General features: G+C 31.6%; 1 protein-coding gene across 1 annotated transcript in view; it reads left to right on the forward strand.

Moving 5' to 3' along the window:
* LOC145292049 (uncharacterized) overlaps positions 1-23,594 on the forward strand; it is a 108,684-nt gene that overhangs the window by 30,621 nt on the left and 54,469 nt on the right. Inside the window, exon 2 of the mRNA XM_080138075.1 lies at positions 21,677-21,737. Coding sequence (XP_079994201.1) covers positions 21,677-21,737 — 61 coding nt within the window. The remainder of the gene's footprint in view (positions 1-21,676; positions 21,738-23,594) is intronic.

Raw genomic sequence — 23,594 nt, forward strand, 5'->3', positions numbered from 1 at the left:
TCATGAGAGATCTATGTACCAACATATGAATTAAGTTGATTTTTTGTGATAATTAAATTCTGACCACTTCATCCATCCTTTCCAATTCTTTCAAGATGTTGTTTATCACTAAATGATATTCTCATTAATCCTTATCCTCGAGTGACTTTGAGACTTGGTAAAACAATATCTTCTGTCTTTTACATCTTGTTGCGCTTTGCTCTTTTGTATATCAATCAATTTGATTGAAATACTCCTTCATGGTGAATTCCATGATAAATCTAATTTCCGATATTTCTTTTTGAATTAAATTATTAATTTTTAATCGACAAGTAATCATCAAAAATTAGAAATAAATAGAGATATTATTGTAGATTAAAACTCCCAGACCCTCCAACAAAAGTGAAATACTATTTTTTTTAGGCGATTACGATTGAAGATCCTGAAAAATTTTAGCAAAATGATGAAAAAAATTTTAGAATTTAGTGGGGAATGGGTTTTGCATATAAATTTAACATAAAAGGATCCTCCATTTCTGGGCTATTTTAGTGTTTATAAGCAATTTATCATTTTTTTAGGGTGTGGGTGGAGATAAATTTTGTGCATTGTTTGGACGAGGGATCTATATTTCTAGGCGATTATATGTGATTTTATGACGTTGCCAGTCAAACCTAGGGTCAGTGGTAAACAAATTTAGTTAAAAGCTCTAAAAATTTAGAATAGTCCGGAAATGAGTATCATTTTATGCTTCATTTATTTCTGAAACTGACCTCCTACCTTAAATTTTAAGATATTTTCCTTTTCTTTCTTTAAAATTTTTTTTCCGGGTCTTTACACATAATGCCCACCCTCCCATCAAAAGTAGCATCTCTTTTTTTTTGTTAGCTGATGGTCCTGATATACAAATTTACCAAAATAGAATGTCATGATCAGAAATGTAGCTAAAAATTGTCAAATTTCATCAATTAAGCGCTTAAATTATTTTTATGTTACTTCCAAACATCTTAAAACTATGTTTGATAAAGAAATGATATATCAATCCTTGTCTAGAATTTCCTACATATTAAAAACGAAATTAAAGAAAAATCTGTACCCATGACAAAATGAAAATACCATATTCCAAAAATTATGTGAATTGATCAAGTAGTTTTATTTTTAAATAAGAAAATCAAATTTTATGAATAACTGGAGATCGGCTGTCTTGTCTACACTTTTGAAAACAATCTAAAAGAAACAAAGGGAGATAACCCAACATAATTCAAACTTGCGAGATTTATGTTGTAATGCCCTTGAATTTCCATTAATTGCTTTTTTTTTTTATAAAAGTAAAACTACTTGATGAATTTACGTAATTTTTGGAATATGATATTTTTGTTTCGGGCATCCACCATACAGATTTTTCTTTGCTTTTCTTTTTTAATATAGGGAGATTTGGGTTTGGACAAGAAACAAAATATCACTAAGGAAAAAAAACCTGTTTAAAAGAAAATCTCCTGATTTTATTTTTTCAATAGCGGGGGTTAGGGAGCGCTCAGTCTTTCCCGGTAATAAAATATGCTTAAATATATTTTAATTCATGCAGATGTTGTATTTATAATAACAGAGCCAATTTTCTATTGAATATTATATTGTACCTAATATATAGTAGTGATTTCTAAAGATTAAAAATGAAAATGGTTTTGGTGTCATCAGCTAGAGTTGAAAGCAAAACATTTAGCACCCCAGCTGCATTCCCTACCATTTGAGTTATCAACAGATAGATAAGAAACCACTTCACGCTATGAATGAGTTTGCGCATGTGCAAAAGTAATAGAAAATGTCGGCAAGTCGAAATAAACATTTTGCATTTCAACTTGCCAACATATATCTGCACGCAATAATTATCCACCAAAACAAAATTTTTACTTGTTATAAAACATCCTTGGTGTACGATTACTATTTCCTGTCATTTTTTGGAGGTTATCAAACAAACGTGTTTCTTTGATTCGTGGAAATATGTTCAAAGAAATTTCTAGATTAAATTTCAGATTTTCTATATACAATTGTTCAGATTACCGATATTTTTTCTGTCATTATGTAGTGGTTGGATTCAGATAGTTATGTAAACTTGATATTCAAATTAGAATAATGTTTTCGATTTCATTTTATTATTCAGCTGATTTTGTTCTCTTTCACTTTAGTCTGGGACCTGCTTATTGCCAGCTGTTACCTTTCATTCAAAACTCTTTCTCTCTCACACACACACATATATATATATATATATATATATATATATATATATATATATATATATATATATATATGCTCCTTTTCTTTTCTCCCTTTTTCCTTCTCCCTTTTCTCTCTCTCTTACTTCCATTTTCTTGGTTTTTAAATATCCATATGCAATATCTTTCCTTTTTATTTTCATTTTAACTTCAATCATTTGAGGCTATGAACGGATAATTTTAATTTATTGAAACAATTTGTTGTGAATTAAGTTAATGCACTTGAGGTTATAATAATAATAATAATAATAATAATAATAATAATAATAATAATAATACATATTTGGCTCTACTAACGTATTGAGCACTTTTTATCCTTGTGTTTTATCATATATACCTTTTAATATATATATATATATATATATATATATATATATATATATATATATATATATAACTACTTCATTTACTCACATAAAATTAATATACGAAAGTATAGATGTATGCATAAACTTTAAGTATTTACTTCAAAAGTGCTCAATAGTAGGTAGAGCTAGTTAGTAATTTATAAAATATATATGGCGATTATTTTATAAATTACTATATATATATATATATATATATATATATATATATATATATATATATATGTTTGCCTTGTCATGCACAGACAACTGTTTCACGCTATCATGACTCTGTAGTCATAAACATTAAAATTCTTTTCCTCTCGTGGAGAACAGCCCCAGCAAAGCTGACTAATCAGACTCTTGGATTTATTTATTTTGACTTGATCTCATCTGGAGTCCTTCAGGATTCCATCACTCATACTTTATCAGAAACCTGCATCAAGTCCATAATGTGTCTTGATATCTCAGATACTAGGTGATATGGTAGACTGAGGAAAATTTGGCTCAAATGTGTTAGAAGTTAGCAATCAAACAGATACCAACTCTTTAGATTGAATCACATTGCAAATATGCATGAGAGTCTGTGACACTCACAGCATTCTAAAAACCAAAGTTGGATGAAGAAGAGGATATACATCGACTTGATCTCTTCTCAGTTGTCCTGTAGTAGTCATAGACATTAGCATTCCTTTTCTCTTGCAGAGATCAGCCCTAGTGAGATGGTTTGGTCACACAATGACCAATATTTGAAAATATTTGTACTGCTTTATTGTTTTCTTAATTTCATTGATCCAGAGGAAGTCTTGCAATAAAGACGAAACGTTGATGAACATATAACTTGGTTTTTATCTCTCTATCTCATCAGAATACTATTTCCATTATTTTCATATATATATATCCTTGTAATTTTCATTCCAAATGCCAAAAGATACACCTGATACCACAGATAGATCTGAGAGCTATCCAACCTCCATGATGTCACTCAGCAGGTGATCTTTGCACCTAACAGAATTCTCTATAATTGAGTGCTTAACAATTAAAAAAAAAGCAGTTGATGATTTGTTCACTGGTTGTTATTCTACCATCCCTTTGGATTTTAAGATGGAATGGTCCCTGATTTATTAAATGCAACCCTTTATTCAATTCAGTGAACTTGCTGCTTTGTTATACTTTGTTAAGTTACTCTAGACATAGCATGAAGCCACTTTATGTAAGGAGCTAAAAAGAACAGAAAATTATCAAATTGCATAATAACAGAAAGGAAGAGGAAAATAACTTCAAATAAATGAAGAAACAAAATAATCGAACTTAAAGCCGAAAAATTAGCATGGCAGTTATCCACACAGAAATTCTTCAAGGTCACACATTCATGTGCAACATGTCACTTGAAGATACCCCAATATTTAGTGATACTGATGGAGAAGCTTCTCAAGAATTCATTCTCTTGTATCATCACCAGTTTTGTCAGCCTCTATTCTCTATCAGACTCTTAATAATAAAAAGAAAATAGAATCACTTCACGATAAACCAAACCTGAAAGAGATCCCCCACTACTAGCGTTCAACCCTCTGAATTCCAAATAGAAATGCTAAAAATTAACTCTGAAACAGTGAAGGAAGGAGGAAATCACAAGTTTGGCTGACAAAGTTTACTCCTAAACAAGTAAGAAAAGATAACAGAAGAACTTGATATATTGAGTGATACTCATTAGTTATTCAATTCTGCTTTATCTTATCTTGACATATTCCAATATATATATATATATATATATGTATATATATATATATATATATATATATATATATATATATATATATATATATATATATACAAACGTTGTTAAAGACAACAAGAGAGCTTCCATTTAATTAAACCTTTTTTTACTTTTCAATTTTTCTGATCATCTTTTTAGTGTGTAGATCGCAAGAATTAATATAGGTTTCATTCGAAGTTGGCTGTGGTGATGCTTTTCACCTTTCCAAAAAAACACCATCAGCAAGGATGCGTGAATATTATTTGCGAAATGGGCTGGTAGGGTTTTTTTTTTTTAAATAATAGCACCAGTGAATGTGTGCAAATGCTATCAAGGCCTGGTGCAGAGGCGGGAGTGCCCAGCTAGTGGGTCATTTAGGGAGTTGGAGTTATGACAAGCATTTGAGTGTGTTTTAGCTGGAATGAAATGGGATTTGGTTAAGGGCAGGTTTTTGTGTTTTAATGTATATAGCTTCAAGTATTTTTAACTTCTTGACATTGGTTTCATGGTGTATTATTTATGTGTTGCTGACTAGAATTTCTATAACTTTGGAGGAGGGCAGTTATGTTTTTTGTAAATGTTGTAATATTGCACTAGATTGTATTTTATGCATGGTAAGGTGACGTGATAGGGTGGTGGTTGTGTAACCGATGTAATCAATGTAAGATTAGTTTTATTGTTGTTACAGAAGTTTCACTCTGCCAAGAGGCATTTGGACTTATAAATAGTGTTGGTTCGTTCTCGTGGTTTGAGGTTAGGGGAGGCAATGTTTTTTACTACTAGATTTCAGGTTTAAATTTTTTTATAATATATGATAAGTTTAATGTTGTTGCTGTCAGTGACCTTTTCTTATTATTTAAAGCCCAGATGCATTTGGTTACAGGTTAATGGTATTAGGATTTTGATGTTGCCGGATATTACTATTTGTGCTGGTATTTTCTCAGTTTTGGAGAATTGATTTATTTGCTGGTCGACTGTATAGTTTGGAAATCCGTTATTGATAAGGACTTGCTTGATATTTTTTAGTTCGAGGAGAAGTGTTTTTAGGTTGGCACGGTTAAGGTTTTTGATGATAGCTATTTTGTAATGGTTAGGGCATTCTCTCTTAATATTTAGAAGGCAAGAATTTAGGTTGGTGATGTTTTTAGTTGGAGGTGCTGAATGTGCTGTTGGAAGTATCTATGAGAACGCCAAGGAAAGGAATTTTGTTATTCACATTTAGTTCTATGGTGAATATGAGTATGGAGTTATCTTGGAAAAAGTCCTTAAGTGTTAGTATTTGTTTGTTGCTGTCGGCTAGGATGCATATATTTCTGCCGTACCATATTTTTGTTATAGATGATTTACTAGTGTTATTAAATGTCACTCATGTAGAACTCACTGAAAATCAGCCCAAGAACAGAACCCATTGAAGCGCCATCTATTTGGGTGTAGCTATTACCTTTGTAGTCATAAAATGGTACCTCAATAGAACAAACTACTAATAACTTTTTAAGTAGATTTTGTTAATTTTAAGGAGAGAGAGACGAGTTGTTGTATATATTGTCAAGGATGATATCTATTGTTTCATTAAGAGGTACGTTTATGAAAAAGCTTTCTACATTGAGGGATGTGATGATTTTGTTGTCAAGTTGTTATACTTTTAGGATTTGTAGTAATTTTTGTGTGGATTTGGCACTGTATTTACGGTGTAAATATTGGCTGATGAAGTCATTGAGTACTTAAGTTAAGGAATAGATTGTGGTCAAGACTTGTGATATGATGTGCCGTAGGAGAGAGTTTAACGGTTATGTATAAATATCCAGGTTTGTAATCTCCAATAATTTTAGGAAGTTGGTAATTTTCAATCTAGGCATTATTGGCAGTGATGAGTTCGTTGATTTTCGTTTTTAATAAGCTCGTCGAGTTGTTGATTCTTTTGAATTTTGTGCAGTGGCTAGCAGTTTTTTTGTGGTAGTCAGATTTATTTAGTATTACAAATATGTTTTATCTGCTTTTTTATTGTGATATTGGTGTGGTTGCCGAGATCATAAGTGGCTTTTTTTTAGGTTAGAGGTTAATCTATATATCTATAAAAGTGAAAGTGTCTGTCTGTGTACATTTCCCTACACAATAACTCTGTCAATTTTCAGTCTACAGACTCGAAATTTGATATACAGGGTATGGAGATTTGGAAAAATCTTTGTAATCCGTTTTCGGCCAGAAATTTGGCTGTTAAGGAGTCGAATTCAACGATTTGACCTTTGAGAACTTTACCAAACTCCTCTGCCAATTTTGGGTATAAACATTGAAATTTTAGATATAGGTTCTTTGCACCTTAATAACTTGATTTGAGCCCAAAACAATAAATATTAAGGGGTCATAATAAAGGTCAAAGTTAAAAAAATTTGATCTCTGCGGTCTCTACCAAATTACTCAGACAGTTTCTGGTCTAAACATTTGAAATTTTACATAAAGCATATTCAGAGATAGGCCAAGCTTTTTAATCGGTTTCGGTGGAAAATTTGAGCTATTAATATATAAATGTATGTATGTACATTTGCATGTCTGCCTAAAACTTTCGACAGAGCCGACGGATGTTCACAAGATCAGTATCGTTTTGAAGCTCGACCCTTCAGATGACAAATACCGAAAAATTGGCTAAAAACATTAATTTCTTCATCTTCAACTGGGCACTTTTCTACAGGGAGGGGTCGCTTTTTTCACCGATATTTTCGAAAGTTTTTCGATTGTCTAGCCTTAATTTAAACCTATGTCACTTCCGGTTTGGTGGTGATCGTAACAGAAAAAGCCATCACATTTTTTACCGTTCTTTTCCTACTTCGCGGTACAGGTTCGAGCCTTCCTTCCTACTACCACTTTTTTTTTTTTTGCTCAACACACACCTCCAAACACCTGGACAACGCCGGGCACCCATGCTAGTTATATATATATATATATATATATATATATATATATATATATATATATATATATATATATATATCCACATTTCTAATTTGTAAATTGAGGCAGTTCTTCCATATTGTAGCTGTAATTGGGTATTTTCCTGGATCTTAGAATAGTTTCTTGCCTAATTGTTATATTTCAATATACATTTGCCTGTCTTTCTTTCTGATACTATGAACTTTCCCTTACCCCCAAATGTTAGGAATTAAAAAAAAAAGACGAGAAAATAAGTTTATCAGTAGAACAATGGAAGCTGACATAGATTACAGCATATTTCATCTTTGACTGCTTTGTGTTACTCGATGAGTCTGTCTGAGGATGTGTCCTTCTTAACATAAATGCACTAAACATTGATGTTATTGTTTGCTTCCTTTCCCTTTGCAAAACTCAATCATGTTTTGCAAAGCCAAAAACAAAAACACATTTTCTCTACAAAACAACCAAGATATAAATATGCAGCATAAAAAACTGTTACCAAAATGATTAAACCCGAAAAAGGTTGATATGCCATAAAACAAAACAACCAAATCAAACACCATAAATAAATATTTGAAAATATAAATCACTTGAACAATAAAGCTTTTTTTTTTTTCCAAAAATGACCAGATTCGGCATTCAATAACCAAAAAAAAAAGGGTTGGTATGCCATAAAACAAAACAACCAAACCAAACATCATAAATAAATATTTGAAGATAGAAACAACTTTAAGCATAGAAACTTTTCTCAAATTAGTGGATTAAACATTAAATAACTCTGAAAAGGGTTGATATGTTGTAAAACAAAACAACCAAACAACCATCTTTATCTGTGACATATTTTATTCGTTATTGTGATTGGCATAGGTCACAACATGTCAAACTGTGATCAACCAAATTATAACATGGCATGATAAGATTGTGGAAATTGCATAACTAATCATTTAATAAATCAAGATTCTTTATTTAATGTCATGATCAAAAAATTTTAACCATATCATATACAGAATGTATGTCACATATCTGCATAAAGTATAAATATTTCAACTATTTCATGAATAAAAGAGAACTGAAACCAATTAAATGTATTCATTTTTTTTAGTTTTAGCTGAAACCACTGTCAAAAATTTTCCCCACTCTTTATCTGTGCCAAAACCAAAATGTAGATTTCATAAACAAAGCTTCTTTCTTAGAAGTGCACGCCTGTGGAACTCTGTTCCGTTTGCCTGTTTCCCACCTGACTACAACCTGGATGTCTTCAAGTACAACATGAACAAATTCCTGATGAACCGCCCTCTTAAGTAAGACACTTTATCAAATATCCAATAGTAACGTACTGTACACGCAATAACCCTTATCCCCGAGTGGTCTCCGGGCCTTGATAAGTGGTGACTACCTCTAAAAAAAAAAAAAAAAAAGTATATGAATGTCTATATTTTTCAAGTTCAAGTCGTTAAATCATATTTACAAGCAGCCACATCTAATGTTGCCTGGGAATGAATGGGGGATCTATGCTGCCAGTCCTGAACCCCCATATTACCATTTTTATCATACAGGATCTCCCCCTCCCAAACTTTGTCCTAAAAATCTCACTCATAGGAGAGTTAATAAAATTACCAACCTTTTCTGTAATCAAACCATATTTAGTACTTATCCACCAAATTTCAACCATGAATGTCCAACAGTCTTTGTTTTATCGTCATTCAGTAATATGCAGGGTGACTTTTGTGATTGTCTTAATGTAGGAGGTATTATGTTGAATAGATATCACATTCATTGGGTCTTAAGTCTCCAGACATTTTGATGGTGTGACGGGGATTTCTGTGTACGTTTAGGCTTTTTCATAACTGCATGAATTCAGGCTCCCAAATTCAACAAATTGATTTAAACTAAACTGCAGTGGTAGAAACAGTGTAAAACAAAGCTTACATAACTGAAGTTATGTGTATAGGAAATGGCTTATTTAAAAAGAGTTTAACTCCTCTAAAACATTAAAAATTTGCTGAAATTTTGAGAACGAGTGTAATTATCTTTTAATAGTGGTTTAAGTCTGTTTAAAACTTTCATGAGGTTGAATGACCAAATATTTATAAAAGGTGGGTATTCCTAACCGAAACCTGGTGAGGAAGTAGGGCATTGACTGAATGTTTATTTATACCAAATATGGTTAGATAGGAAAGTTGTAAAGTTTATGAATGACTTTTTCCCATAACGACATGAAGGAAAGAAAAGGAAATTTCGAGTTTATTTTACAATACACATTGGCATGAAAAAGTAGTCAAAAATTCAAATATATCTCCATATATAATATTTTGATATCAGAAATTCCTCTCTCGACCAAAGTACCGTAGGTTTGCAACAACAGATGCCACATACAAATTTATTATGTCTAGACTATTAGCCACTATCTTATACATAAGATAGTGGCTTTAGAATGCCATTTTAGAAACATTTAGTTGTTATAATAAAATCCTACATTTCATCCTAGAAGCGACATCATCACAATGGCAACATCTTTAGAGGAAGTAGTTCCTATTTTTCTCTCTAAATATTAAGTACTCGTACTGCCTCCAGTCATCACCGGGCAGAATTCTGCATTTTCAACAGATATGAGGTTTCACCCTTCATAACTGGATCATAAACTCATAGACATAATCTTTCTGATTCAAAAATAATAAAGTCTCCCTAGATTAATTCTGCTCAATCTGATTGGTTGACCATTCCTATATTCCAGATTAACGGTATTCGTATGCTAAATAAATGCTAATGTATCATTCAAATATGGCGTCATAATGATACCTACTTTTGTCTTCTGAGTAAATTGCTGCATTCATTTTTTTACATTTAACAGCGTAAGTTTGCATTTCCTCTCTCTTTCTCTCTCTCTTTCCTTCCCGATCTCTCTCTTTATATATTTTTCTCAACTCTCTCTCTCATTCGCTCTCTTTTTTCTTTCTCTCTTGCTCGCTTTTTACATTTTTTCACAGCGATGCCGAAGAAAAAATAACAAACATTTGTTTCCTCTCTCTCTCACTCACTCATTTTGTATATTTATTCCAGTAATTAATTATATTTTTTCCAGACGTAATTACGTTTTTTTCTTTTATGTATTTTATTTGAATATACTTACTTTAAACTGGCGCAATCTATTACGTTCTTTGCCGAATTAAAAATAAATGTTTCAGCAATATCATCTACTGGATTTTCAATATTGTGCACACGTTAACTTTTTTTAGAGCAAGGGAGGGGGAGTTTGTGCATTAGGTCCAACTCCACAATTTTCTTGGGAATGTCGACTTTTACAGGTTTTCAACTCATTTAAATTTTGCATAGACAAGATATAATGACCTGTATAATGCACTGCAATTCACTGATTGCCATGTTTGTATGCACATGCAATAAACAAATCTACTTCTCTCCTACCGATACTACCACCTCCTAATATTTTTTTATTTTTGCATTTTCGGGTGGATATGCTGATAATGATTATCACAATTAAATTTGGTGGAATTATTTTTTCACCCCCCCCCCCCACCGAAAAAAACAAACAAAAAGAGGTTGTCTACTCTGAAAACCGTTCTTTACATAGGGATGTTGGGAGTGTCTATTCCAAACGCTGTTCTTAAGATGGGGATGTTGGTGGTGTCTATTCTGAATACCGTTCTTAACATGGGGAGTTTGGGATATCTATTCCAAATGCTGTTCTTAACATGACAATACTCAAATAAGTGAAGTGAAAAAGTCACAATTGTTTTGCTTTAAACGTTAAAAATGACGACATAAAACTGGAATTTACTTTATTACTATTGGTGGATGGGTTAGAAAGGGTATTTATTTGCTCCCCCACCGAGCAAATTAGGCACAAGGCCGAATTTTAAAGTGAGGAGTGAAGGGGAAATGGGGACCAACTCCCCGGGGAGTATGGGAGCTGGATAGTGACAAATGGTATGAAGGGTTTCCCCTACATTGACCAAGGTCTTATATGTGGGGTTGCTCCGACATATGGTCTTTGCTTGACACTTATTGCCCAGGCCCCGAAGAGCCCGGGCCAGGGAAGTATACTTGAACAACAAACGAAAACAGCTAGGACTGTTACCACTGATGTCGATCACTCTAAGCAGTTCATATACTGTGAGAATCCCTAACCTCTAAACTTCTGTTTTTACTTTCCATTATTATTCTAATTGACCATTTTTCGTAATTTTATTAATTCATACTGATTTGCGCATTCCTTTAATTGTTTTTTTTTTGTTTTTTTTTGTTTTTTGTTTTTTAATTCAAACAGTACCTGCATGTTATCGCCCCAAACCAGTACTAATCGCCAGTGAAAGCCAGATTATTTCATTTCGGCCATGGCCGCCAGTGTTCGCAATTGTTCAGGGACAGCAGTAGCAACCAACAACTGGAGTTTACTTTTTTGCAAGGGGGAGGCAGGCTTCTACTGGGCAACGCCGGTTAACGGGTCCTGATAATAACAAATAAATGTTATCAAAAGCAAGGTAAGTTACTCTTCTACCTACCTAAATAAGTTTTTAGTGGTTTTACTCACTTTAAAATGTTTATTTGGTTTGAAAAACAAATAGTGTCGAGCATAAGGTGAGAACAAGAAAAATAGCCGCGAATTTACACCTAAATATTGAAAGACTTGATAAAGATTTTAAAATAAGAATAAAGTAAAATGCTGTTAGAAACCCACACTATAAATGTCACGGTAATATTTATTGAGTGGTTTTCTAATAGTATTTTGTTTTATTTTTAAGTCATTATCTAAGCTTCAACTATTTAGCTGTCAATTCGCGGCCATTTTTTTTTTGTTCTCACGCTAGGCTCTATTTGTTTTTCAAACCGAATAATCGTTTTAAAGTGAGTAAAACCACTTAAAACTTTTCCAGCTAGGTAGAAGAGTAACTTATCTTGTCCTTGATAACATTTATTTGTTATATCTTTGTTATTTTTATCACTTTTTTATGCCAATCTGTCTTGTCAAACAAATCCGAAATTTCTTTCCCCTCCTTCACGTTATCATGGGGAAAAATTATTGAATGTAAGTGGACACTTTGATTTGAATTTAGTTTCAAGACAAAAAGAAAAATTGAACAGTGAAAAAACGAAACATGAAGAAATGGAAAGTTTGAAGTGAAAAAAAAATTAAATAGAAATATCATTTGTAATTTATGATTGATGACTTCCTCAACAGTCTTAGTCCGCTAATGACGTGCCACACCAGGGATCATTGAATTTATTTAACTCTTCTGCAGGAGCTCAGACACACGGTCAAGTTTGAGTTTGATGAAATTATTTCTGTGGAATAAATTGGATTCGAATCTGCGTCGTTAACCACTTAGCCACTGTTATTGGCTACATCACCACTATTCCTGAAAATGATTTGAGCTTGTTCTCAGTCTGCCAAACCAGTAGGACATCCAATGAAACTGATATTTACTTATTTGTTTCAGTAAAAGAAAATTTCATTAATTAAGTATTATTTGTTGAACATTTTCTTCTTTGAATTGACTTTATTTTCATTTGTAATATATTTCAATTTCTATTTAATACATTTTAGCTTGTGTTAGACATAGATAAAAAGCGACAAGGGGGTGAATGAAATAACTGGACAGATATCGTAAAAGCTAAATAAATTGAAGCAGTGAATGAAATTAAAAGAAAAATAGCAAAATATAAAATACATCAAGATTTCTAAAGCAAAAAGAAAGTAAAGGGATTATATTAAAAGAAAACATTAGTAAACAACGAAGCAGAACAAATAATAGCAGTAGTCTTATTAAACATTACTATTATTGTTCCCGGACAACACCAACTTAAAAGATAGGGGTTCCTTTAAACACTCCTGCTATATTTAGGATGTTGAGCACTTTTGGATTGCTATATACCATCTATCAAACGTAATTGTTCTGGAGTAAAGATTGAAAAATGAAAACTGAGGGGGCCATATACATGCTAGTGAAACAACCCAAATAAATAAAGGATGTTTCTAAAAGCACTACTAAAACAACCATTTACGAGTTCCTTGCCACATCTTCCTTTTAAAGAGGTTTTTTTTTTTTTTTTCAAAAATAATACATTATTACATTGAAAAACTCGACCCCCTCCCAATCGACATAATCTTTTCTAGAACTATGCACTTAGCGATTCGGAAATACTCCCATTAATTTTACATGAGAGTGCACTTTTATATTTTTTGTAGATTCTCTTTTCTTTCCATAAGGAACACACACATACACACATGCATTGAGTTATATATATATGTATAGTTTTTATTTTTCTTTATGTAAATACAGTCATATCTTGCTACGATGTGCAGACCGTTTCGATCATTATTGATCTCATCAGGCAAGAACATTTTAAAATTAAAAAGGTGAGGTATAAGAACATTAACCTTGTTTCACGCCAGTCATGGCAAAGTATATTTTCTCTCCTCTAAAATTACAAATGGTCTTGAAACCTTTTCAATTTTTATATTTTCTTGCCTGATCAAATCAATTATGATTGAAACGGTCTGCACATCGTAGCAAGATATGACTGTATTTACATAAAGAAAAATAAAAACTATAATTTGCTGTCTTTGATTGAGCACTATCAACGATCCTTGTTAAAATTCAAATATTCTTAATTTTTGGAGATCTTTCAACCTGGAATATATATATATATATATATATATATATATATATATATATATATATATATATATATATATATATATATATATATATATAGCCTGGGTGCCCGGCGTTGTTCCGGTGTTTGGAAGTGTGTACTGAGCAAAAAAAAAAAATGGTAGTAGGCAGGCTTGAACCCGTACCGCAAAGGAGGAAAAGAACATGGAAAAAAGTGAGGTTTTTTGTTGTTGCGCATATCGCCAAACCTAAAGTGATGAAGGTCTAAATTAAAGTTAGTCAATCGAAAGGAGGAGATGAAATTCGAAAATATCGGCGAAAAAAGCGACCCCTCCCCGTAGAAAAGTGCACAGTTGAGGGTGAAGGAATTAATGTTTTTAGCCAATTTTTTGAAGAGTCGAACTTCAAAATGATACTGATCTCATGAAAATTCGTTACTTTGTCGAAAGTTTTATACATACATACATACATTTAAACAGACGGATGGCATTTATATAATAGATTAAATTTTTTTCTTTGCTTGTAATTGAAACGTTGTATATTAATTGAAAATAAAAATTATGTATGTTAATGGATACGTTTGGAAGGCTAACAACAATGCATTTTTTTAAATAAACAAATTTATTTTTTATATCAGATATATTTCAATGCTATACATCCTTATCTGTTTTTTTTCTATTCCTTGTCCACACAGTGGAATTCTGCAAGTGAGAGTATGTCAGACCGTGGGTATTGGTAACGGTTTGATTTTTAAAAATAAAAAGATTAAAAAAGTCTTCAACAGGGGTATCGCACAAATTGATATAATGAAACTTTTTTTCTTTACCTGCATTTATGTATGCAATTTTTATTTTCAAATTATATGCAACGCTTCAAATGTAGGTAAAGAAAAAAAATATTTTTCACTATTTCAATTTGCATGGCTAACGCGATACCCCTGCTGATGACTGTTGTTTTTTATTTTTTTATTTTTTAAACTCGAGCCATTATCAAGACCACCAGACTGACACTCTCTCTCACAGAATTCCACTATGTGGACAAGGAAAAGAAAAACAGACTCTTCATTGATAAGGATGTATAACATCGAAATATATCTGATATAAACAAATAAATTTGTTTATTTAAAAAAAAATGTGTTGTTTTTAGCCTTTCAAACGTATCCATTTATATACGTAATTCTTATATTAAATTTTCAATATATATATATATATATATTATATATAATTTATATATTATATTATATATATAATATATATATATATATATATATATATATATATATATATATATATATATATATATATATATATATATATATATATATATATATAAGAACTCAATTTTAGACTGTAAATTATAATTTAAAAGAATTAAATATTCAATAGGATACTCAAAAAAGAAATATTAAGATTTTCTTAATCTGTGGAGTTTTAAAGAATGTGTTCTTTTCATCAGAGAAAAGATATTAGCAAATGAATATTATAGAGAAGCTATGAATTTGCTAGTACTGGCATAAATTGAAACTGCATTATATGAAAACTCGTCATACATGCAAAATTGGTTAAAGTGAAGAGTTCATGAAATGGAGAAAAGAAATGAGAAATGAAAAAAGTAAATTAAATATAAAAATCCAGATAATCATATATGTATATAACAACAAATAATAGTAAAATGTCCTGTTTCAAAACCAAGATGCATATATTAGGTTTCATCAGATGTCTTATAGCTTAGCAAGCTGATAACAGATTCAAGATGGAGAGATGCTTGTAAAGCCAAGTCAATGGTCTTTGATATGGCACGTTATTAACAGACTAAGACCATTGAGGAAGTCATGCATATGGCAGGGCCTATTGCTTCACTTGTGTCGACCATAATCGGTTGGAACATAAAGACGGCATATTTTGATTACTTGCGATCTTCTGCTGATGCACGTTCAGGGTGTGTTGGCGATTTTGCAAGTTGTGTTGCCTATGTAAAAAAAAAAAAAAAAAGCACAAAAGTTTTGACACAAGTCGTATCCTATAGAAATGACTTGCTATTTGCAAAGGAAATGTGTTTATGTCATCATGTTCTTTGCGATTCTATCTCTCAAGGTCAACTGGTTTGAGTGAGTAATATCTAAAGCTTGTAGGTCGGACGATGTCGTTAAAAGTGTTGTGTTAGGTGTATCAGAATTTTTGTAGGAATTTTTGACACCCCTAACACGAAACTGCAAATAAAATATAAAAAACTCGTAATTTCTCTTTTAAAGGTGAGTTGTTTATTTTCTTTATGGATTATACTTCCAAAATAAACTATTAAAGTTGTATAAAATAGAAATATTTTTTAAAAAATAGTAATGAAATTAATTGAATGTTACGAGTTCAATATTTTTCAATTTTTAAACTTTAAAACTCTATCAAAATCTTTCTATTGATTCAATTTTTACGATATTTTCAGGGTCAATGGGAAATTTTATGCTCTTTCCAATAAATTGAATATAATATTTTAGACAAACGTTTTTTTTTAATTCACGCCCCCCCCATTTTCAAATGTCTATTAAAAAGTAAATAATTAATTTATGTACCAAAGTTTTATATATCACAAATTGAAGATAAAAGATCAATAAATAATATATTCAAATTTAAAACAAAAAAAAGTAATGTTTCTTAGAAATTTACCTGTAAAGTCCGAAGTTTAAAACCTTTTTTTTAAAAAAAACCACGTTGTTTGTTTTTTTTTTTTTTTTTTTTTTTTTTTTTTTTTTTTTTTTTAATGAAACCTTGGTCCTTGCTCCTTTAATTGAAAAAAAAATAGGGCTTGAATTACATTTTTCGAGGAGTTATAAGCCTCGAAAGATAGCGGGTGGAATTATTCAATAGTTTTCACGAAATTTCTGACAATGCTAGTGTTGTGTCTTGTGAATCTGCCGACATTCCTTCTACATCAAACGCTATGAAGTTCATATTTGTCGACTGAGCGGCACCTGTGTGTGACAAAAAGCAGTCACGGTTTTGCAATTTACAACAGATTTGTTATGAAACTTTTTTTGCAATTTTCTTCTTTTAATACATTTCGATAGTAAAACTTTTATTCGGTTTCATTTTTTAATTCTTTTTATTTTGAAACGTGAAAAGCATGTAATGTCATTTTCGACTAGTTTACCGATTGACACATATATGTAAATACTTTTTTAATGATTTCAACAGAATTTATTTCTTTTTCTGACATTTTGTTAAAAAGTAACAAATTCAAATGAATTGGCATCTCTTCAAAATAACCTTTAATTTGGTCAGTTTCTAAACAACAATCATTTAGCAAGACACTTTTACAGATACACGAGAGGAATACCCGTCCCAGAACAGAGAAAATTAATTCCCCAATCAGAACAGTTTTCCACAACTTCAAAATATTAAAATCAAGTATTTATGGAGGATGGAATGCTGAGTGTGTTCTTAAGCTTTATATTGTTTGGAAGTAAATCCATGACTGATACAGTATCGTTATGTTTAGGAGTGAATCCATGTCTAGCGGAGTTAAGTCCATGTGCCAATAATGCGAGTAGTGGAGATTGTTTGCATGTGAAGGAGAAGTATGATTTTGAGTTAGTTGGATTTGTTTGGTCTTAACACTGGCTTATTACCTCGAACCTGCATATAGGTTTTTATAATAGGTGCAGAAACTGTTTCTGAATGCCTATATTGAATTTTAGCCAATCAATCAGATTGAGTTTTTTTTATCCAATCATTTAAATAAAGCAAATATCGAATGCCTTAGACATTGCTTATCTGCTGCTACTGTTGTTGTTGAGCATCATTCGTTCATTTCGTATGAATCATATGATTTTGTTGCCATTCGTTTAATCGATATCTTTCTAGTTAGAAATCTTTCTATAAAAACATTGGGTACTTATGGTAGAGAACACATGGAGATTGCAAACATTCCTAAGGGAAAGTGTTTCTGTGGAACCAACTGGATTCGAACTTGGCACACCCAGGATGTCAGTTTGTTTCATTAACCACTTAGTCACAGTGACCTCCAGCTGCTGTTGTTGTGTGTGTGTTTTTTTCTCTTCTTTTCTTCTACTTCTACTAAAGGGGCAGGAGCCCCACACAATGTGAATACCATTTATTTTTTATACAACAAACAAAACAGTTCAAAATCATTTCACATTTAAGTATTTGCAATAGATATAACAACTGATTTGAAAGAATAGTTTATTTCACTAACACGTCTGAAAAGTTCAGCAGTCAATGTCTGTGAATCAGTGAAGTAAAGGTCGATAACAGTTTGAAATTTTGCAAGGTGAGGAAAGCATAGTTTGTGCTTTGTCTCTCTGAATCATTTTTATTTCTATTTTGCTGTATAAAATCTATTAGCTTGCATTACAACAACTAGAGATGTGAGTAGTTAAAACACAACCAATTCACATCTGTATAATTATAATTTCAATGAAGGAAAATAATTAATCACTGCTACCTGCCTGAACATAAAAAAGTAAAGTCAGTATTGTTCTGTCATATTTAGAAAGATGAAGGATTTTTTTTTAGATTTGCTTAAAAAAAGCAATCCAACACAAATCTGTTACGTATTTAACTTCGGTTATCTAATGAAAATTTGATTCGTATCGTTCGAATATGATGAGCGCTGCATGTGAAAGGATTGTTAGATAAGCTAATAGATGCAGGGAACTATCATCCAACTATGGATGTAAAAAAAAAAAAAAAACAAAAAAAAAAAAAAAAAAAAAAAAACTCCCCGATCTTCGTGTTGCTAGTCACCCATAATACATTTCTTAGTACTTAACAGTTCAACTGAATTCAAACATACCTTGCTCGTTCTTGGCTGGTTCTGGGTATTCATGTCTCCAAAATGAGCTTTCATGACGGTGGACAATCTCGCAGTTGCAACCAATTAATGAAATTCTTCTTACACTAATTTATCACTCTTTTCTTTTAAAGGCAGACAAAATAATTCAAATATGGATCATGTCGAGTGGAAAAGTAATGGTTTCTTAAGACCCACTCTGTTTGATTACATCTTCACTAGTTAATTACGTTGGTGTTGGTTACCCATATGATTGTTAGTTAATTGAATCACAGCCTATCATAGAGAAAGAGAGAGAGAGAGAGAGAGAGAGAGAGTTGATGTGCAAAGTTTTATGTTACATTTTTAACTCCACTTAATATGTATTTCACTGCTTGATCATGTTAGTCGGCCATATTGACGTTTGGCGGCAAGACAAAAAGGGAACAGAAAGGCAAAACGAGAAAGAGAAAATAATGCATGGCTCATAGTTAAGGAAAATGTTTAGTTTAATGAAGCATGTTTTAAAAGCGAATGTTCATCATCTCCTGCTTCATACATAAGCATTTTTAGCTATCTGCCTCAATCCTAGATCCAAAAATAGAACAACATTCATAGTTCCTTCTTTTCACATAAAAAGCCTATATAATAAACTAACATTCTGATGAAGCCTGGTCCAACAACAGATGAGTATTTCTTCAGATTTATTTAAGATAAGTCAATTTTGAGTTTGTCAAATATTTCTTATGGTAATTCCCAATGCCAAAACGTATCTAAGATAATACTGTGGAAAATAATGGAATATCAAACACACTGACTTATGTACTAATATAATTTGTAGAGGTATGAATCCACTGTTCACTCTTCGTTATATCTTGTTAAATTAGTAGTTTGTTTTCAACGAATCGTTTACTAAAGTTATTGTGTTTTGGCATTAAAAATCCCCGAAAGGCTTGATATTCCATAAAACAGATAAACGAAACCAAATTTTAACACTTCAATAGCAAAATCTTCCCAGTTGGGTTAAAAGATCGGTTCTGCATGCAACTATTTGAGAACCATATGTTAAATAATCATTTCCAAAAGACGTTCCTTGTGGTTTCTTATCAATGTTTGTAATAATTTTGAAAATAAATTTTAATAAAAACAAACATGAGTCAGTTGTCAGATTACCTCTACCTGACAATATGTTAAAGTCTTATCTGGGCCTTACTTCTTTATATTGTGTGAATTGTCGTATATTTCGGCATATAAGGCGACCGTCAGATAAGACGAGGTACAATATTGGAGCAAATTTTAATAAATTTATCAAATATCGGCTTTATAAGACGACTGCTAAATCACAAAACCATGTTTGTTTAGCCTGGTTTGCAATATTGGTTTTTAAAGATGACGTTTTAACTTTAAGGGTCGTCTTATGCGCCGAAATATACGGCATTCAAGAAGTGGTGCCATGGAAACGTTCATAACTATTTATCTAATCAATTTTGCATGGTTTTTACTGTTATCAAAGAATATCAAATCCATACATTAAATTTGGAAAAACTGAAAATTAAAATTACGTACAAAAGGATCAAGGTCAACGGTCAAGTTTTTATGAGATAAGGTCTTCATTGGCTACAATATGGGCTAAATACCAAGTCTATGATGAATAAAATTCAACAAAAATGTAACTTTCAACTTTTTACGTGACCTAGATATTTAAAAATTAAAACAGTTCAAAGTTAGGCAATAACTGATATTTTGAATAAGTTTAGTGACCATTGGTCAAGCGATGTGGATGCTAGGCTTTACACAAACAAACAAATATATTGACAAACAAACTTGGCAGAAAAGATAATCTCCATCTTCACGGAGGTAATTAAATATCTAATTACTTTTTAACTAAAAAAGACCAATATTTTGCTAAGAATTGAACATTAGTATGGAAAATAAATTTTCATTGTTGGAAAGAAAAAAGATTGTAGATTTTTTTTTTATTTATGAAGAACTGATTATTTTTTTAATTTGAGCTATGGTTTAGGTTCTTATATATGACATTTCAACTCTTTTCAGATTATTTTTGGACATGATTTATTGTATAAAAGTTGCTATTATACTTATAGTGGGGGGATTAATTCTTACCACTTTTCTCTTTCATTTTTTTTTCTTCCGCTGTAAACTCCGAAGATGGATCCTTCTACACATCTGCTTTCTTTAAAGTGTTGTCAGGAAAAGAGTGAATTATCCCTGCTCAGAATCATATGATTTCGTCAACTTCCGTTTCTGGGAGTCATCTCTGATCGCTATATGTCATTCAAACTTTTCCATTCAAATAACGGCTTTCATTATGTAACAGTACCCGTGCCCCGTTGGGTCACAACCACTACTACTCTTTGTTCAGCTTTGATTTCATTCTAAAATTTATTAATTGTGACATATCTGTTTTGAAATACTTCTAGCATAACGAACAATAATGTTTCTTTACTTCTATAATGTATATATATATATATATATATATATATATATATATATATATATATATATATTAGATATATTATTATGTTCCATTTTCAAAGCAATTATTTTGCCATCTAATTTTCATATGAATACAATATGTAAATTAGTTGGGAAGTGAGTCATTTTTTCTCTAAATGCTCACAGAAACATTAAGAATATTAGAGGGTGGTCGAACCAACTTAAATTGAAAGGGGCAACATCTATACATGGGTAGCTAATTATTTGTTCAGTTAATTATAAATAAGGCTTAATTAGAACAATTAAAACAGTATGTTTTCCAACGTAACTCAATCCCAGAACTAAGTAATATTTTTGCATGTATTTTGTGTCATTAAAATATATATGGAAAAGCCTTAAAGAAACAAGCGTTGATGAACTCATATTTAATATAAGGATAAATTTCTTTTAATATCAAATTCTTTTTAATGTTTCTTAATCTCTGCATTTTTTTTTTACTCATATTCAAATGGATCCTTTTATTTGCAGAATGGTACCAATTCCTGCTCTTTGACACAAAGAAGCAGGTGAAATCTTGTATCCTGAATATGTAAGTATCTTTATTTCTTTTCCTTCTGTCTCCGGTCATCCATTAATTAATGAGGAAACATGTGCACTATGCTGCTCACTCACTCATTGTAATCCGAATTTCCAATTCTGAGAGGCCAGTGTCCTTCTTCAGAAGAGCCTTGATTGTACTGTGAGGTTTTAATATATGAGGACCAGAGAAGCATTTTTCCAATAGATTTTTTGAGTCAAGATGTCCAGCCAGCACCAAACGTTGGCATCAAACAATAACAGATATTCTTGGATGCAATCATATTGAATTTTGTTTGTTACATGGTTTCACCATATGCTGTAGATGACACATAGAATTTTGGTATATGATCTTTCAAGTATCTTAGGTTGAGCAATATTTAGAGTCCAAGAATTTGATATGTAGATGGATTCGACCAATACTTTAAAAACTTTGAGTTTTGTCTTATTCTTGATATCAGTTTTCCATTGACATCAGCTCTCCCAACAAAGTCTTTATTTAATTCAATCAAACTTCTTTAAATTAAAATCTCAGAATATCATACAAACTAAATCAAATATGTTTTTTCGTTTTCTTCCATAATTAAAAAAAAAAATAATACGTCGCAGCTACATGATTAAGATCTGCCTTCTGTTATACTAACATGTCATCGCTTGTGCATGCACAGGTATGTTCAGACTTGCATGGCTATGCTGTATGCGTTGGAAACAGTATGCATGTTTGTCTTTTCTGCAGTTACACCCAGCTCTGTTTGGCATGCAAACATGAAGAGTTTCAAGGGAATACAAACCTGAAAAGCCATCGAATGCTTTGCTTGACTTTGGTAAGAAACGAGACTCAAAACCTCAGACTAAAAGCCTGGACTGATGCCGTTTTCTTTAATACATGTCGGCTGAACCAATTTGTCTTGCTGTCATATATTATTTTACTAACTCCTTCTGGTTCCTATTCTGCTTGACGAAACTGTAAAATAAAGTTGATTTAATTCTGGGGAATATGGCTGTCTTTTTCAATCGAACCTATTCATTTCTTCATCTCAAGCAAGTCTAGTCAAGTGAGTACAGGTGCTATAACAAAATGGCTATAACTAAACGAGCATCATAACATGCTAACAACTCTACAAGTACAATTGATGACGATAATTCTTAAAATGCTTCTGAATATATCAAACATTTAAAGTTAGCTTTTTTAAATTTACAAAACCAGACCTAAGCAGCATTTAAGCTGACAAATCAAACTTTGCTTCTGACTTGCCAATTTTCATTTTGTTTTTATTGTACGAAGGTCATTTCTAAAATAATGCATCCTATGTTTTTTACTAAAAAAAGTTGTAGAGCTATGAAGATGCGAGTGATACCAATTAAACGAGTGACCATTTTTGCTCCAGAATTTGTTTTTCTACATAGTCACCACCATTCTCAATGCACTTTTGCCAGTGATGGCGTGATGGCTGTGTATGGGCGTCAAAAGCACTCTTACATCGCGGATGACTGTTGATCGGTTCAATTTTTTTCTGCATGGAAAAATTAAAATATGCACCACACATGTCATGACAGGGGTTACTTTCTCACACCGTTAATATCTGCAACAAAAGACGAAACTTTCAGATAATGAATGCATAAATTCAATCATCATAAAAATGCATAGGAGACATTACTTTTGGAACGCCTTTCATATCATATATATTATATATACACATATATACATATATATCTTATATATACTCACACACATATTCTCACACATTTGTATTGTTCTTTTATGTATGTTTCGTTGAGCAGTAGGGATAATTCCTGTTTGTTTCTCTTACGGCCTGGCTTTTTCATTTGGCTGACCAATGTTCGAATGTTCTGTATGTGTGTAAAAAAA

This window comes from Euprymna scolopes, chromosome 13 (assembly GCF_053919585.1).
Source record: "Euprymna scolopes isolate OS-2025 chromosome 13, ASM5391958v1, whole genome shotgun sequence".
In the NCBI taxonomy this organism is placed as follows: domain Eukaryota; kingdom Metazoa; phylum Mollusca; class Cephalopoda; order Sepiida; family Sepiolidae; genus Euprymna; species Euprymna scolopes.